Source organism: Cyanistes caeruleus, chromosome 3 (genome assembly GCF_971803275.1).
Source record: "Cyanistes caeruleus chromosome 3, bCyaCae1.hap1.1, whole genome shotgun sequence".
NCBI lineage: Eukaryota > Metazoa > Chordata > Aves > Passeriformes > Paridae > Cyanistes > Cyanistes caeruleus.
Window position 1 is genome coordinate 1,982,954 of NC_141703.1, and position 18,895 is coordinate 2,001,848.

The 18,895-nt window shown below is 46.5% G+C and overlaps 1 protein-coding gene across 2 annotated transcripts in view; it reads right to left on the reverse strand.

Moving 5' to 3' along the window:
• The window catches only part of RUNX1 (RUNX family transcription factor 1), a 165,619-nt gene that overhangs the window by 75,085 nt on the left and 71,639 nt on the right, over nucleotides 1-18,895 (reverse strand). For both annotated transcript variants that reach the window (XM_086883935.1, XM_086883934.1), the window contains exon 3: nucleotides 3,967-4,220. In XM_086883935.1, coding sequence (XP_086740061.1) covers nucleotides 3,967-4,220 — 254 coding nt within the window. The remainder of the gene's footprint in view (nucleotides 1-3,966; nucleotides 4,221-18,895) is intronic.

An 18,895-nucleotide genomic window follows, 5' to 3' on the forward strand; every position in this document is an offset into this window, starting at 1 on the left:
GATTTCAACTTCCTCTTTCCCCGTTCCTCCCCGGCCCTGATTTTTGGGTTTTTGTTCTCCTCTCTGGGCTGTAATTTGGTTTTTTTGGGCCTGTTCTCAGCTCAGCTTTGCAGATTTCCCTGATTTTGGCAGAAATGAGGCCCTGCTGGAAATGCTGGAGCTTGGAAATCGTCACAAAATCAGCAACTCCGCAGGCAGTTCTTAAAAATTCCTGCAAAACCTTGATGCATCCACATCTAATAGAGGAAAAACAGGGAAAAGGGAAAATCAGGGCATTACCCTGCCATGCAAATATTGAATTTAAGGGAATTTATGCCAGGATTTTAAGCTTTCACAAGATTTTTCGTGGATCCAGGGCCAGTCATCTTTGACAGAAATATTTTAAAGCTTTCAAGTCCCAACCTCGGCGATGAAAACGGGAAGAAAATCTTAAAAATGAGTCAAAAAACTGACCCAGCCCAGAAAAGAAACTGGACTTGAAAAGTCACAGACAATAGAAACAGAAATACAAATATTTACATTAGAAAAAAGACTAAACAGATAAGCTGGGACTTGTTCCTGGAGTTATCAAGGACTTTGTTGTACTTTTTACCTCTAAAAAAAATTGTATTTCCAGAGGAGATATATCCAAGAAGAATATCAGGTTTGCAGTGCTGTGGGGTATCTAAATTTACTTCTCTGGCATCAATTAATCCAAATTGGCCTCTTAAATTAAGATTCAGGTTCTTAACAGCATTTGGACAATGAATTTATATGGCACCTTATTGGTTATTGTGAATTCTTTTTTCTCAGTTTTTTCAGAATCGTTCTTAAATTTAGGACAAACCAATGAAAATTGATCCCTCTGGATTGAAATAATATCCCAATCCCACCGTTTTTTTTAGTGGATTTTTCTAAAAGTGAGGAGAAAACTCTCTCTCTGCCTCTTTTTATTCCTACAGTGAATAAAAAGAAGAAATTCTCGATAAAACTCAACCCTTTTTTGTCAGATGCAAACAAAATTTTGGCAGCAGAGGAATGATCTGAATTTTATTTTGTTTTTTCCACTGGGCCAAACGACCTTTAAAAAAAAAAAATCCCGGTTTTTAAAATGGCTTTGCAAATACTTCATATTTAGTAGAAAACCACTGAGGTGTGGCAAATTCTCTCAGGATTTATTCTCTCAGGATTTATTCTCTCAGGATTTATTCTCTCAGGATTTATTTCTCCAAGGAGAGAGAATTTGGGGGGTGAAGATGAGGAACACAGAGGCAGCAGGTGCTGGCTCATCCCACCCTTCCAGGCTCTCCTAATGAAACCTTTTCCTGATTTTTGGGTGGGTTTGATTATTTTTATAGATATATTTATATATATTTTTTCCCCCCTCCTGGCTATTTCCAGGTGAAATTATCCCAGTTTTCCAAATTTTTGGGGGCTGTGTGAGCGCTGAGGCTGCGGGAGGGGAGAGAGGAGGGAAAAAGCGGCTGCGGATTCTCTGAAAACCCCTGGAATTCTTTTTTTTTTCCAAGGGAAATTTCCACATCAGCGGCTCATTCCCAACTTCCAGGGATGAGGATCGGGAAGGAGAGGGAAGAGAGGATGATCCCATCCTTCCTCCTCCACTCCGGGATGTGATCGGGAATGGGATCCCCCTGGAAAAACCGGGATTCCTCTCATCTCCCTTCCCGGATTTCTGCCTTCCAGCAGGAAAACTCTGCTAATTAACAGTGCTGGGTGTAATAATTAATCTAAATGTGGGAATTTAGGAAGCGAGCCCGTGATCAGTTCCTCCCTTTGCCCCGCTCTTTATCTGCGGAAAAACAAGAGCAGACACAATAAAACTTTTCCCCCGGCAGCAGGAATTCCCAAAGCCGAGCTGATTCCCTTCTCCCTCGTCTCTCCTCTCCCCAAAACAGAGGAAAGGTTCGAGTCTGGTGGCCTTCAAGACGTGAAAAAAATAAAAGTTGTGTCGGCCGAGGCAGCCGGGTTTTAGCAGTGACCGCAAAAACAGCCCGGGCTTGACAAATCCCGAGCCTGACAAATCCCGAGCCTGACAAATCCCGAGCCTAAGTGGAGCCCCGGGGCTCCCGGGAGCTGCGTGTCCGTGCGGCTCCCGGCTGGGATAAAAGGATAACGACAAGAATTCCCTTCCCCTGCCCTGGCCCGGGAGCCAAGCCCCGGCAGCAGCCGGAAAATCTGCGACTTCAGGGAGTCAGGCACAGTCCCGGCTCAAAACCAGAGCGTGAGCCAGGGGAGGAGGATTTTACTCCAAGGGAGATGATTTTACTCCAAGGGAGATGATTTTACTCCAAGGGAGATGATTTTACTCCAAAGGAGATGATTTTACTCCAAGGGAGATGATTTTACTCCAAAGGAAATTATTTTACTCCAAAGGAGATGATTTTACTCCAAGGGAGATGATTTTACTCCAAAGGAGGAGGATTTTACTCCAAGGGAGATGATTTTACTCCAAAGGAGATGATTTTACTCCAAAGGAGATGATTTTACTCCAAGGGAGATGATTTTACTCCAAAGGAGATGATTTTACTCCAAGGGAGATGATTTTACTCCAAAGGAGATGATTTTACTCCAAGGAAGATGATTTTACTCCAAAGGAGATGATTTTACTCCAAGGGAGATGATTTTACTCCAAGGGAGGAGGATTTTACTCCAAAGGAGATGATTTTACTCCAAATGAGATGATTTTACTCCAAAGGAGATGATTTTACTCCAAGGGAGGAGGATTTTACACCAAGGGAGGAGGATTTTCCTGGGAGCCGGGTAACGGGAAGGGAGGAAAGCACCACAAGCATCCCCCGCACGGCTCGGGACAGGAGAGGAGCCGGGATGTTCTCTCCCATTCCTTTCTCCCCATCTTTTCCCGGATTTTATTTGGCTGTAGCAAGGGACTCTGGAAACTCTGCCCGGGTTAGGCCGCGACTTTTGCTGTTATTAAAGGCAGCCAATAAAAGAGGAAATGTGGTTTTTGAGATTGTCGCTGCGCTGTTTTGTGGTGTTTTCTCCCTCCGAGAGTCCCTGGCAGGGGGGAACCCGGCACGTCCCGAGCGGGGCTGCGGGCGGGTGGCAGCGGGACAGAGGGACACAGGGACAGAGGGACACAGGGACACAGGGACACAGGGACAGAGGGACACAGGGACACAGGGACACAGGGACACAGGGACCTGCCACCACCCTGCGTGACTTCTGGGGGATCCCGGGGCTCCTCCAGCTCCGGGCCGCCCGTACCCATCTGCGGCTCCCCAGCGCAGCCAAACTCCGCGGGGCTGGCTTTTGACAAGAAAATGTTTTTATTTCTGGTTTTTCCCCGCTCTGAATGGGGAGAAGAGGGAGGCAGAGGCTGCCCGGAGATTTTCCCAGCCCTTCGCATTCCCCGAGCGCGGCCGGGAGCGGGAGGGACGGAAAGGATGGAAGGGATGGAAAGAGGGAAAGGAAAGGATGGAAGGTGGGAAAGGTGGAAGGAAAGAGGAAAAGTAAAGGATAGAAGGAAGGAGGGAAAGAAAAAGATGGAAGGAAAGATGGGAAGGATGGAAGGAAGGAGAGAAAGGATGGAAGGAGGGATAGAAAGGATGGAAGGAAGGAAAGGATGGAAGGAAAGGAGGAGGGAAAGGATGGAAGGAAGGAGGGAAGGGATGGAAGGAGGGATAGAAAGGATGGAAAGAAGGGGAGAAAGGAAAGGATAGAAGGAGGGAAAGGATGAAAGGAAAGAAAGGATGGAAGGAAGGAAAGGATGGAAGGAAGGAAAGGATGGAAAGAGGGAAAGAAAAGGATGGAAGGAAGGAAAGGATGGAAGGAAGGAAAGGATGGAAGGAGGAAGGGGAAGGATAGGACGGACGGAGGGAGGGAGGGAAAGGACGGAAAGAGGGAAGCACGCAGCGAGCCGCTCACAGATCCGAGCCCCCATCCCCGGGACGCGCATCCTTCCCCCGATTTTCCCCCCATCCCCATCCAGCCCTGCCCCACACCTACCTTGAAGGCGATGGGCAGCGTCTTGTTGCAGCGCCAGTGCGTGGGCAGCACGGAGCAGAGGAAGTTGGGGCTGTCGGTGCGCACCAGCTCCCCGGGGTGATCCGCCAGGACCTCCACCATGCTGCGGTCGGCGCTGCGCAGCTTCCCCGGCAAAGCCCCGCTGTGCTCGGCGCCGGGCAGCGCCAGCGGCTCGCTCATCTTCCCCGGGCTCAGCGTGGTGGAGGGCGGCGTGAAGCGGCGGCTGGTGCTGGTATCTACGGGGATACGCATCACAACAAGCCTTTAGAGCCACACAACACCTCCGCTGAGTTCCTACAGAGCGGCCACGAGAGCGCAACTCCTCGGCGAGCCGCTCTCGGGGGAACAACATAAACGGGAGCTGCTCCTGCGCCGGCCGGCCCGAGGTAACGCGGTGCCCGCAGCCTCAGCTCTCGGCTCCCCGGGCGGGCGGAACAGACCCCGTTAATCCCATAAACGCCAGGGTCGCGGCTTTAGAGCGCATCGAGTCCGCGGCCGGGGCGCGGAAAGTGAGCGGGGACAAAGCTCATCCCAAAATCCCAGGAAAATGTGAAATGTTAAAATAAGGGAGGCGAGGGAGAACGAGACGCGCTGGGAAAGACGCGCGGAGCTTGCGCTCCTCGCTTTCTTCCAGGTGATTTCTCTGCGGTCCCAAGAGAAACCAAAAGGCGCCGGAGTCTTCTGGGAGGCAAAAATCGCTGTTTGAGGGAGATTCGGGGTTGTTCTTCAGAGGAGGCGGATCGCAAAGCTCAGCTGGCTACAACTGGCCACAAATTCACGGCCACGCACACGCGCATCTACCGGACTTCATCAAATATTTACAATAGAATCTGTAGAGAATTTAAACACAACAGGAATCCATTAATGTTCTCCGAGAGATTTTTCTTTTCCCTTTTTTTTTCTTTTCCTTTTTTTTTTCTTTTCCTTTTTTTTTCCTTTTCCTTTTTTCTTTTCTTTTCTTTTTTGTCTTTTTTTTTAAGCAGCCTTGAAAATGAGCTTCAGTAGTTTGGTTGGCGTGGCTCTGAGAGCGCTCGTGTCACGACCTCTCTCAATCGTTCTTGAGCAAAAAAACAAAGAAAAAAAAAGGAAAAAAAAGAAAAAAAAAAAGGAAAAAGAAAAGCTCAGTGCATTCAAACTTCAAATCTCTCTCTCTTTGGTATAACGCTTTTCATTCATTTAAAAGAAAAGTCAGAGCCGAGCTGAGAGGTCCGACAGCTGCGAAGCCGGGTTTGGGGATGTTGGTTAAATTGCGGGTTCTCTCTGTGGTTTTGTGTGTGCAACAGCGCTCTCTCTCTCCCACTCACGTCCTCCTCAGCAGTCGAGCCAAGAGTCTGCAACAACTTCGGCGCTCTTTGCCAATTCTCCTTTTTTTTTTCTTTTTTTTTTTTTTTTCAGTATCTCAGACAGTCTTCCTCTAATTCGGCCACAGGAACTCGGCTGCTTAACAATATTTGAACCGCAGCAGGTGGAAGCCTGCTTTGGCAAACATGGCTTTTCTCCCTCTAGTCCTGCCGGGATGGAGCCCGCCACGCACGCCGAAACTCCAAAAAAAAAAACAAAAAAACCCGCCGGAGACAAATTAGGAAAAGTAAAAATTAAAAAAAAAAAAAAAGAAAGATAAAAATAATAATAATAATAAATAAATAATAATAAAAAAAACCACTCAGCGCAATCGCTACTTTTGGAACGGGTGAGATCTTTCCTTCCGCGAATGGAGGAGGCGGCGGGAGGGGCGGAAAGCAGCGATCCTAAAGTTGCTCGGCCGCCTTTCAGAGCTGAGCCCGAGCTGAGGCCGGGGAGCTTCCCGCGGCCAGGGGAGAATTCCTGCCGGGATGCGCGGCGGGAGCGCGGCCGGCCGGGCTGCCGGAGGCGGCGGGGAGCGAGTCGGGGCGGCGGAGGCGTGCGGAGGAATGTCATTCCCCCGGTGCTTTGCATACGGGGAGGGCACCGGCCAATCACGGCCCTACCGGGGCGCGGCCGGGGGCTCCCGGAATCGGCTCCGGCCCGAGCGCCGGCTCGCCGGGGACACCGCGCCCGCTCCCCCGGGGACACCGCTGCTGCCGTGCCCGCCGGGCTTCCTGCTCGCCCCCGGCTCACAGAGCGCCCCCCGTGCCCGCCAGGTGCCCGCAGAGCCGCGGCCACCGCCCCGCCGCATGCCCGCTGCATGCCCCGCTCCTCCCCCGGTGGCCCCCGCTCCTCCCTCGGTGGCCCCCGCTCCTCCCCCGGTGGCCCCCGCTCCTCCCCCGGTGCCCCCCGCTCCTCCCCGGGCGAGCTGCCGGCGCTCTCTGCTCCGGAGCTTTTTTTTGGGGGGGACACCGAACACACCGGGCTCGGTGTCCCCGGCGCCTCCTCGGACGAGAGCGCGGCCCCGAGGGGCGCCCGGCGCCGCTCGATTTGTTGGGGCGGTGGCGGCGCTCCCAGACAGAGCCGTCCCTCCCTCCCTCCCTCCCTGCCTTCCTCCTCCTCCGCACAGCCCAGCCGGGGACAGCTCGGGCAGAGCCACACGGCCACCACCACGACCACCTCGGGAGCCGGTGCCGAGGATGCCGGGTGGAGGCGTGGCTGTCGGCTCGGGCTGGAGATTTTTTTGGGTTTTGGTGGCTTTTCTTTCTTATTTAGTTATTTATTTTTTTTTCCTGAGTATTTTAATGTTGGTCTCCGATTCCGCGATCCCGACCCGTCCCCACCGCGTTCCCGGCGCTGTTTGCGCTTCTTCCCTCCAGCAACTCTCGCCCCCCTCGGCCGCAGCAACCCCGCGGCTCCTCCGCTGCGGGCAGGGGAAGGGATGGAGGGATGGATGGATGGATGGATGGATGGATGGATGGATGGATGATGGATGGATGGATGGATGGATGATGGATGGAGGATGGATGGATGGATGGATGGATGATGGATGGATGGATGGATGGATGGATGGATGATGGATGGATGGATGGATGGATGGATGATGGATGGATGGATGATGGATGGATGGATGGATGGATGGATGATGGATGATGGATGGATGGATGATGGATGGATGGATGGATGATGGATGGATGGATGGATGGATGGATGATGGATGGATGATGGATGGATGGATGATGGATGGATGGATGGATGATGGATGGATGGATGGATGATGGATGGATGATGGATGGATGATGGATGGATGGATGGATGGATGATGGATGGATGATGGATGATGGATGATGGATGGATGGATGATGGATGATGGATGATGGATGATGGATGGATGGATGGATGGATGGATGGATGATGGATGGATGGATGGATGATGGATGGATGGATGGATGATGGATGATGGATGGATGGATGGATGGATGGATGATGGATGATGGATGATGGATGGATGGATGATGGATGATGGATGATGGATGGATGGATGGATGGCTGGATGGATGGATGGACGGACGGACGGATGATGGATGGATGGATGGATGGATGATGGATGGATGATGGATGATGGATGGATGGATGGACGGATGGATGGACGGACGGATGGATGATGGATGGATGATGGATGGATGATGGATGGATGGATGGATGGATGGATGGATGGATGGATGGATGATGGATGGACGGATGGATGGATGGATGGATGGATGATGGATGGATGGATGGATGGATGGATGGATGGATGGATGGATGGATGGATGGATGGATGGATGGATGGATGGATGGATGGATGGATGGACGGACGGATACACGGACAGAGCCGCGCTGGGTGCAGTTCCAGCCATGGCCGCTGGAGGGCGCGCGCCGCCCGCCGGCCGAGCGGCACCGGAGAGGGCGAGGGGAGACCCCGGGATTTGGGATTTGGGGTCAGGATTTGGGGTCAGACCTCGGGAGCTGCTCCCAGCACGGCCCCTCCCGTCCCCAGGGGGGCTGAGCCCCCCGCACCCCCCGGGACAGCCCCAGGGGAGCGGGGGATGCTCGGCTTTGCCTGGAGCCTCTTTGGGGACTCAGCACCGCTCCACCTTTGACACTGCGAGCTTGAACTCAATTAAAATAAAAAAAAAAACAACCCCAAAACATCATTAAAGCGGCGGGGAGAGCTCGGCAATGCTGCCGGGAGAGGGATGCTCCGGGGGGCCCGAATTCCCGGCAGGAGCGGAGCTTTTCCCGCATCCCAGCGCGCTCCGGGTGCCTCCTGTCCCTGTGCTCCCGAGCATTCCTATCCCGGGAGAATTCCCATCTCCTGTCCCTGTGCTCCCGAGCATTCCCCTCCTGCCACATCCCAGGAGAATTCCCATCTCCTGTCCCTGTGCTCCCGAGCATTCCCATCCCGGGAGAATTCCCATCTCCCGTCCCCCCTCCAAAAATAAAAACACCTCACTCGCAGCAGCTCCCTGTTTTTAAACAGCCGAATTCGGTGCTTAATTCACACCAAATTCTTAAATTTTTCTACATTTTTAACATTTTTCATCCCTTTTAATTCCTTTTTTTTAAAAATTCTTTTTTTTTAAAAAAGAATTCTCCACTTTCTCGCACGCAACCATCCCGAAATTTAAATTACTTTTCTATTTTAAGGGAGGAAAAAAAGAGGAATATCCAGGCGAATGGTACAAACCGGAGTTTAAAAAGCAGCTGGGCTGTGTTAGTGGCTGATAACTTTTTACGGGCACGGCACAGATAAGAACAGTTATTTTACTTTATTTCACTGATAAAAATAGTGTTCAGTCGGTTTGGTTTTTTTTTGGTTTTTTTTTTTTCAGTCAAGAGGCGGAGATAATTTTATATTTAAATTCATGAATGCTTTGAGCTGAGCTTCACCCCCTGCTTTGCATCTCGCCTTAATTCGAGATTGTAAACACAAAATAAACACAAAAATAAAGACAAAATAAACACAAAAAACGCCACAGAAAATCCGCCGCGTTTACATTTTTTCTCGCCATAAATTCCCGGCGATATCAGGATTTTAATGCGGGTTAAACACACAAAAAAAAATTAATTTTTTTTTTAATTAATTAAAATTTGCGAGGGAATTCGAGGAGTTAAAAGAGAAAGGACGAGCACGGCGGGGAGGATATTTTGGTGCAAATCGAGCTGTTTATTTTACAGCCCCATTAGCACCGCCCGCACCTGCCTGGGGTTGGTTTTATTTAAGTTTTTTTTCCAGTTTAGTGAGGTTTTTTTTTGCTTTTTTATACTTTTAAAGCCAATTCTATTCAACCTCTCCCTTCTAATTTGATTTTTTTTGTGATAAGGAGAGCAACCCTTGGTGCTGTTTATTGTCCTCGTGCTCTGGAAAAATGGGAATTAAGCAGATAAATAAAATAAATAAAATAAAATAAATAAAAAATAATAAATAAATGTATTTTGGGAATAGGAAACGATGCAAAGCTGATTCTGCTTGCCCCAAAATGAGGATTTTTAGCACCCGAAATTTAAGACGGGAGCTCAGAAAAGGATTTGGGATCCTTTTTGGGAATCACCACCGGTGTTACAGCTCCCCCAATTTCTATTTTGACAATTTATGTCCTCTGGAAACAAATCCCAAGGGAATCTCCATCCTCCACAGAATTCCCGGAGCACAAAATCCCGATTTTTTTTTTTCTATCCCGCAGCCAAGGAAAGGTTTGGAAGCAGCAGAGAGAGGCAGCAATAATTTCAAATGTGAATTTTAAACCAGCCTGAACAACTCAGGTAAATATTCCCTGGCCAAGTTCTTTCCCTTTTCACCCGAATTCCTTTAATTTACACCCCAAAAAAATCCCCGATCCTACAAATTTCATTCATTCATGAAGCTTCTAGAAGCAAAACACGCTTAAAAACGTAAATAAATGTATTTTTATCGGTTTGTTGAATTATTGATTGCGTCAGAGTCACCGCCTGAGCTGAAAAAAACAATTCCTATAAATGTAAATTAAATTATTTGGGGGTTAAAAATGAAACGCTGCACTGGGAAAAAGCAACAGACAATAAAGGAAAAGGTGATTTTTGTCCTCATTTCCTGCAGGTACGATGGGAAATCACCCCAAATTCCGCCAGGAATGAGGAGTGGGGCAGGAAAAAGGAGAATTCCTGGATTTCCAAGGGTTGGGAAGTGCTGAAATCCCTGCGGGAATCTTGGCTTTGATCCCCCTGGGAGCAGCGGGGGTGAGGAGAGAGGAGAAAACCCGAGAACATTCGGGAATCAATCCCAAAAATGGGATCTGGTGGGATCCTGGGAAAAAATTCCCAAGGATTCACAGCCCCTTTGGGACCCTCGAGTAATAACGGGGCTTAAAATCCCAAATTCTTTAGGATCTTCAGGTGGTAAAGGGGTTTAAAACCCTAAATCCTTTAGGATCCTCGGGTGATCATGGCTTAAAACCCCATCACTTGTAGGATTTTCAGGTGATCATGGTGGGGGTAAAACCTCAAATCCTTTAAGACTCTCAAGTGGTAAAGGGGATTAAAACCCTAAATCCTTTAGGATCCTCAGATGATCATGGCTTAAAACCCTCAGGTGATAATGGGGGGTAAAACTTCAAAGCCTTTAGGATCTTCACGTGTTCATGGTTAAAACCCCATGGCTTTTAGGATCCTCAGGTGATAAAGGGGTTTAAACCCCAAATCCTTTAGGGTCCTCCAATGATCATGGTTTAAAACCCCATCACTTCTAGGATTTTCAGGTGATCATGGTGGGGGTAAAACCTCAAATCCTTTAGGACTCTCAGGTGATAAAGGGGATTAAAACCCTAAATCCTTTAGGATCCTCAGATGATCATGGCTTAAAACCCTCAGCTGATAGTGAGGGGTAAAACCCCAAATTCTTCAGGATCCTCAGATGATCATGACTAAAACCCCATCACTTTTAGGATCCTCAGGTGGTAAAGGGGATTAAAACCCTAAATCCTTCAGGATCTTCAGGTGATCATGACTTAAAACCCCATGGCTTTTAGGGTTTTTAGGTGATAATGGCGCTTAAAATCCCAAATCCTTTAGGATTCTCAGGTGATAAAGGGGTTTAAAACCCTAAATCCTTTAGGATCCTCAGGTGATCATGACTAAAACCCCATCACTTTTAGGATTTTCAGGTGGTAGAGGGGCTTTAAACCTCAAATCCTTTAGCATCTTCAGATGATAATGACTTAAAATCCCATAACTTTTAGGGTTTTCAGGTGATAATGGTGCTTAAAACCCTAAATCCTTTAGGATCCTCAGGTGATCATGGCTTAAAACCCTCAGGTGATAGTGAGGGGTAAAACCCCAAATCCTTTAGGATCTTCACGTGTTCATAGTTAAAACCCCATGGCTTTTAGGATCCTCAGGTGATAAAGGGGTTTAAAACCTCAAATCCTTTAGGATCTTCAGGTGGTCATGTCTTAGAATCCCATGGCTTTTAGGATTTTCAGGGGATAATGGTGCTTAAAACCTAAAATCCTTCAGGATCTTCAGGTGGTCACGGCATAGAATCCCATCACTTTTAGGATTTTCAGGTGATAAGGGTGGGTAAAACTTCAAATCCTTTAGGATCCTCAGATAGTAAAGGGGTTTAAAACCCTAAATCCTTTAGGATTTTCTTGTGATCATGGCTTAAAACCCTCAGGTGATAATGGGGGATAAAACTTCAAATCCTCTAAGATCTTCAGGTGGTCATGACATAGAATCCCATGGCTTTTAGGATCCTCAGGTGATAAAGGGGTTTTAAAACCCCAAATCCTTTAGGATCCTCAGGTGATCATGACTTAAAACACCATCACTTCTAGGATTCTGAGGTGATAATGGTGAGTAAAACCCCAAATCCTTTAAGATCCTCAGATGATAATGACTTAAAATCCCATCACTTTTAGGATCCTCAGGTGATAAGGGTGGGTAAAACCTCAAATCCTTTAGGATCCTCAGGTGGTAAAGGGGATTAAAACCTCAAATTCTTTAGGATCCTAAAAGTGATGGGATTTTAAGCCATGATCACTTTTAGGATCCTCACATGATAATGGTGCTTAAAACCTCAAATCCTTTAGGACCCTCAGGTGATAAAGGGGCTTTAAACCCCAAATTCTTTAGGATCCTCAAGTGATCATGGCTTAAAACCCCATCACTTTTAGGATTTTCAGGGGATAATGGTGCTTAAAATCCTAAATCCTTTAGGACCCTCAGGTGGTAAAGGGGCTTAAAACCCTAAATCCTTTAGGATCCTCAGATGATCATGGCTTAAAACCCTCAGCTGATAGTGAGGGGTAAAACCCCAAATTCTTCAGGATCCTCAAATGATCATGACTAAAACCCCATCGCTTTTAGGATCCTCAGGTGGTAAAGGGGATTAAAACCCTAAATCCTTCAGGATCTTCAGGTGATCATGACTTAAAACCCCATGGCTTTTAGGGTTTTTAGGTGATAATGGTGCTTAAAATCCCAAATCCTTTAGGATCCTCAGGTGATAAAGGGGTTTAAAACCCTAAATCCTTTAGGATCCTCAGGTGATCATGGCTTAAAACCCTCAGGTGATAATGGGGGATAAAACTTCAAATCCTTTAAGATCTTCAGGTGGTCATGACATAGAATCCCATGGCTTTTAGGATCCTCAGGTGATAAAGGGGTTTTAAAACCCCAAATCCTTTAGGATCCTCAGGTGATCATGACTTAAAACACCATCACTTCTAGGATTCTGAGGTGATAATGGTGAGTAAAACCCCAAATCCTTTAAGATCCTCAGATGATAATGACTTAAAATCCCATCACTTTTAGGATCCTCAAGTGATAAGGGTGGGTAAAACCTCAAATTCTTTAGGATCCTAAAAGTGATGGGATTTTAAGCCATGATCACTTTTAGGATCCTCACATGATAATGGTGCTTAAAACCTCAAATCCTTTAGGACCCTCAGGTGGTAAAGGGGCTTTAAACCCCAAATTATTTAGGATCCTCAAGTGATCATGGCTTAAAACCCCATCACTTTTAGGATTTTCAGGGGATAATGGTGCTTAAAATCCTAAATCCTTTAGGACCCTCAGGTGGTAAAGGGGTTTAAAACCCTAAATCGTTTAGGATCCTCAGGTGATCATGACTAAAACCCCATCACTTTTAGGATTTTCAGGTGGTAGAGGGGCTTTAAACCTCAAATCCTTTAGCATCTTCAGATGATAATGACTTAAAATCCCATAACTTTTAGGGTTTTCAGGTGATAATGGTGCTTAAAACCCTAAATCCTTTAGGATCCTCAGGTGATCATGGCTTAAAACCCTCAGGTAATAATGGGGGATAAAACTTCAAAGCCTTTAGGATCTTCACGTGTTCATGGTTAAAACCCCATGGCTTTTAGGATCCTCAGGTGATAAAGGGGTTTAAAACCTCAAATCCTTTAGGATCTTCAGGTGGTCATGTCTTAGAATCCCATGGCTTTTAGGATTTTCAGGGGATAAGGGTGGGTAAAACTTCAAATCCTTCACGATCCTCAGATAGTAAAGGGGTTTAAAACCCTAAATCCTTTAGGATTTTCTGGTGATCATGGCTTTAAACCCTCAGGTGATAGTGAGGGGTAAAACTTCAAATCCTTTAGGATCCTCAGGTGATCATGGCTAAAACCCCATCACTTTTAGGATCCTCAGGTGATAAAGGGGCTTAAAACCCTAAATCCTTTAGGATCCTCAGGTGATCATGACTTAAAACCCCGTGGCTTTTATGATTTTCAGGGGATAATGGTGCTTAAAATCACAAATTCTTTAGGATCTTCAGGTGGTCATGGCTTAAAATCCCATTGATTTTAGGATCCTCGAGTGATAAGGGTGGGTAAAACCTCAAATCTTTAAGGATCCTAAAAGTGATGGGATTTTAAGCCATGATTACTTTTAGGATCCTCACATGATAATGGTGCTTAAAACCTCAAATCCTTTAGGATCTTCAGATGATAAAGGGGATTAAAGCCCTAAATCCTTTAGGATCCTCAAGTGATCATGACTTAAAACACCACGACTTTTAGGATTTTCAGGTGATAATGGCGCTTAAAATCCCAAATCCTTTAGGATCCTCAGATGATAATGACTTAAAATACCATAACTTTTAGGATTTTCAGGTGATAATGGTGGGTAAAATCCCAAATCCTTTAGAACCCTCAGGTGATAAAGGGGCTTAAAACCCTAAATCCTTTAGGATTTTCAGGTGATCATGACATAAAATCCTCAGGTGATAATGAGGGGTAAAACCCCAAATCCTTTAGGATCCTCAGGTGGTAAAATGGCTTAAGACCTCAAATTCTTTAGGATCTTCAGGTGGTAAAGGGGTTTAAAACCCCAAATCCTTTAGGATCCTCGATTATGACTAAACCCCATCACTTTTAGGATTTTCAGGTGATGACCCTGGTTTCCCATCCCCTTTAGGCCCCTAAAGCTCCATCCCCTTCTTTCCACCCCATCTTTTCCTTCCAAACAGGAAAATCCACTAAATATTTACAGAGGAGAATGTGGCTCCTGTTTGAGGATGTGGGGAAGGATTTTCCCCAACTTTCAGCAGGTTCTCGGAGAAATGGGTGGGATGGACATGGATCCACGCACAAAGGGAATTTCCTTTTCCACATTCCAGCCCCCTCATCCCTCAGAAATTGCATCCCAAAGATCATTCCTTGGCTAAAACCGGTGGGAAGGGAGTGGGGGAAGGCAGGGAAGGACAAAATAAAATTCCTGCCAGACTTCACCAAGGAGTTTCCTCCTTGGATTTACACAACTGCTGGGGAGAGCTGGGCACTGGCTGAAATTCCTGCTGCAAAAATCCCTTTTTTGGGGTTTTTCCTGGGGAGTTTTGCTCCTTCCCCTGTGGGACAGACGTGTGAAGGCATCACTCTGCAGTGGGGTGGGTTCTTTAACCTTTCTCAAAAGGAATTTGGGGTTTTATAGAATCGTAAAATCATGGAATGGTTTGGGTTGGGAGGGATTTTAAGGATCATCCCATTCCCAGTCCTGCCATGGCAGGGACACCTCCCACTGTCCCAGGAGCTCCCAATGTCCAGCCTGGCCTTGGGCACTGCCAGGGATCCAGGGGCAGCCCCAGCTGCTCTGGCAATTCCATCCCAGCCCCTGCCCACCCTGCCAGGGAACAATTCCTGCCCAAGATGCCAAGATCCAGCCCTGCCCTCTGCCCCTGGCAGCCATTCCCTGGCTCCTGGCCCTGCAGCCCTTGGCAATTGTCTCTCTCCAGCTTTCCTGGGGCTCCTTCAGGCCCTGCAAGGCCACCCTGAGCTCAGCCCAAAGCTTCTCCTGGCCAGGCTGAACAATGGCAACTGTTCCAGCCTTTGCTGCCAGCAGAGCTGCTCCATCCCTCTGCTCATCCTGGAGCCTCCTCTGGGCTCTCTCCAGCAGCTCCAGCTGCTCCCTGGGCTGGGATCCAGGATTCCAGCTGTCCTGGAGGTGCAGAGGGATCACACCCAGAGCTCAGGGATCATCCAATCTCCTTTTCCCAGTGCTCAAATCCCAGGAAAGCAGCGGGTTCAGTCCTGAGCAGATCTCAGGGTGTCCTGAGTTATCCTTGGGGCTCTGGTGCCTCCACATCCTCGAAATGAGAAAATCGAGGATCCAAAACTCTTGGGAATTCCTGCTTTAACTGATGGGCTCTTCCTCAGCTCAGGAGTCTCCTAAAAGAATCAAACTCTGGCAGATTCCTGAAATAATCGAGGTGTAAACCAAGTTCCCGAGTTAAACTGGGCCTGGAGGGGCAAAGGGAAGAAGGTCTGGGAAAAAACACCTGGAAATTTTGGATCCTGGTTCAGAATAAAAACATCCAGCTAAAAATCCACAAATTCCCAAGGATCAGGAGCATTTCCCACAGGGAATTGTTATTTTCTATCAGGGAATGAGAGGGTGATGCCAGGGAAGGACAAATACATCAAATATCAAACTTTGAGCAGCCTAAATCACCGCGAACCTGGCCCAGATTTCGAGCACTGAAATTTTCAGTCAGAGAAGTTTTGAAATCTCCCAATTCCGTTTTCCCTCTGTGTGTTCAGTCCTTGTTCAGGTGTTTTCCCACCTAAAAAATTCTGGAATTCTCTGACTCAGCATCCAAACACAGCTCTGAGTGCTGGATGTGTGCAGGTCATGGTTAAAATTGATTTTTCCATTAAAATCTCATTATTTTTAATCGTTATTAATCTTTATTATTTATAAGGATAATAAAAAATATTAATAATAAATAGTATATATTTATTGTATCTAATATAATTTATATAATTAAATATAACTAATATATATAATAATTTATTATATATGAAACCATAATAATTAATATAATATTACTATATTAGTATATTATATTAAATTATAAGTAATATAATAAATAATATTAAATTATAAATAATTATAATTATATAATAATTATTTCTATTATTATATTATATTAAATTATAAGTAATATGATATATAATATTAAATTATAAATAAATATAATTATATTATTATAAGATAGTATATAATCTATTATATAATATACATAATATTATTTATTAATATTATATATTATATAAATATATTATTAAATTATAAATAAATTATAAACAAATTATAAATAAATTATAAATAATATTAAATAACAATTATATTATAACATATGTATATATTATATTGTCATTATATATTATATTAATATATTAATTATATTAATATATATTCATTATAAATATCTTTAATAATAAATATTAAATAATAAATATATTAATTTATAATATCATATTAAATTATGCTATTATTATTTATTGTTATTATATTATTTAAGGGAAAAATAAGAATTAAAACCTTTCACACAGCTAAAACCACTCCTAACACATCTCTCCCTATCCCATAAGCCGAGCTTAAATTTGGAACAGGTCTTAATTTGTGAAGTTCAACAGAAAATAACAATTCCCTGTGGGAAATGCTCCTGATTCCTTGGGAATTTGTGGATTTTTAGCTGGATGTTTTTATTCTGAACCAGGATTCAAAATTTCCAGGTGTTTTTTCCCAGTCCTTCTTCCCTTTGCCCCTCCAGGCCCAGTTTAACTCGGGAACTTGGTTCACACCTCGATTATTTCAGGAATCTGCCAGAGTTTGATTCTTTTAGGAGACTCCTGAGCTGAGGAAGAGCCCATCAGTTAAAGCAGGAATTCCCAGGAGTTTTGGATCCTCGATTTTCTCATTTCGAGGATGTGGAGGCACCAGAGCCCCAAGGATAACTCAGGATACCCTGAGATGAGCAAATTTTGAATTTTTAGGGAAGAAATCTCCATTTTTTTTGGTCTCAGCCTCATTTGAAGAATCAGCTGCAAATCCCAATCCGCCTCCAATCAATCCATGAAAAATCTGGAGCTTTCCAGGATTTGGGGGGAATGTGGAGCAGAATACAAACTGGAATTTCAAAGGGAAAAAAGATCTCCAGTGGTGAGGGGAGAGGATTCCTGGAGAAATCTCATCCTCGGGGATGATCCACTTCCAGGGATCCTCTGGCAACCCTCCCCATTAAAGGGGCTTTAAAAAGTGGGAATAATTCCTTTGTTTTAATGGGAATTCTTCCTTCTCCCCCTGGGTGGGTTTTTTTTGTCTGGAGCTTTTGCCTTTGATCCCCGGTTCTGGGAGGGGAGAATTCCCAACAAAGCCTCTGCTCTTCATTCCAGCTGGGATTTGAGTGCCAGGATGGGATCAGGGAGAGATCCCAGTGCCAGAGAGAGATCCCAGTGCCAGAGAGAGATCCCAGTGCCAGGATGGGATCAGGGGGAGATCCCAGTGCCAGGGAGAGATCCCAGTGCCAGGATGGGATCAGGGGGAGATCCCAGTGCCAGGATGGGATCAGGGAGAGATCCCAGTGCCAGGGAGAGATCCCAGTGCCAGGATGGGATCAGAGGGGGAGATCCCAGTGCCAGGATGGGATCAGGGAGAGATCCCAGTGCCAGGGGGAGATCCCAGTGCCAGGATGGGATCAGAGGGGGAGATCCCAGTGCCAGGATGGGATCAGGGCGAGATCCCAGTGCCAGGGAGAGATCCCAGTGCCAGGGAGGGATCAGAAGAAGATCCCAGTTCTAGGGAGAGATCCCAGTGCCAGGATGGGATCAGAGGGAGATCCCAGTGCCAGGATGGGATCCCTGAGCCAGGGAGAGATCCCAGTGCCAGGGAGGGATCAGAGGGAGATCTGAATGCCAGGATGGGATCAGGGAGAGATCCCAGTGCCAGGATGGGATCCCAGTGCCAGGATGGGATCAGGAGATCCCAGTTCTAGGGGGAGATCCCTGTGCCAGGCTGGGATCCCTGAGCCAGGGAGAGATGCCAGTGCCAGGGAGGGATTAGAGGGAGATTTGAATGCCAGGATGGGATCAGGGGGAGATCCCAGTGCCAGGATGGGATCCCAGTGCCAGGATGGGATCCCTGTGCCAGGGAGGGATCAGAGTCACTCCAAGGAGAGAGAAGGAGCAGCCCAGGTGATCCAGGTCGATCCCACAGCCCAGCTGGCGATCCTGAGGGATCTCCCATCCCTTTTGAAAGGAATTTTGTAGGAATTTGGAGGGAATTTGATCCTGAGCTTGCCCGGGTTCTCTGCTCCCTCATTTCCACGCAATTGGTGACGGAGATCCGCAATTCCAGCTTTCCTCATCCCCCTTCCCTTCAGCCTTGCTCCAACCCTGCCCTGAACCCATCCAAACCTCCCAGATTGTTCCAGCCCTGTTTTTATTTCTAACAAACACCTGAAACTCCAAGCCACAGCCACCCCTTGGGAAAGGAAATTCTCCTTGGAGCGAACAAAACCGAGCAGGATCAGCCTCAGGTCGGATCCAGATGTTGTTCTCCAAAATCCAGATGTTGCACCTGATGCCCACAATGTGCTGGAAATCGACTGCAAAGTTCATTTTTGACCCTTTTTTCATCTGATTTTTCTCCAGTTTCGCACAGTGGTGAAATCAAGGACTGTAACCGCGTTACTTTGAGCATTTTTTAGCCTGCACAAAGAATCCTGGCAGGATTTTTGGGTGGGAAT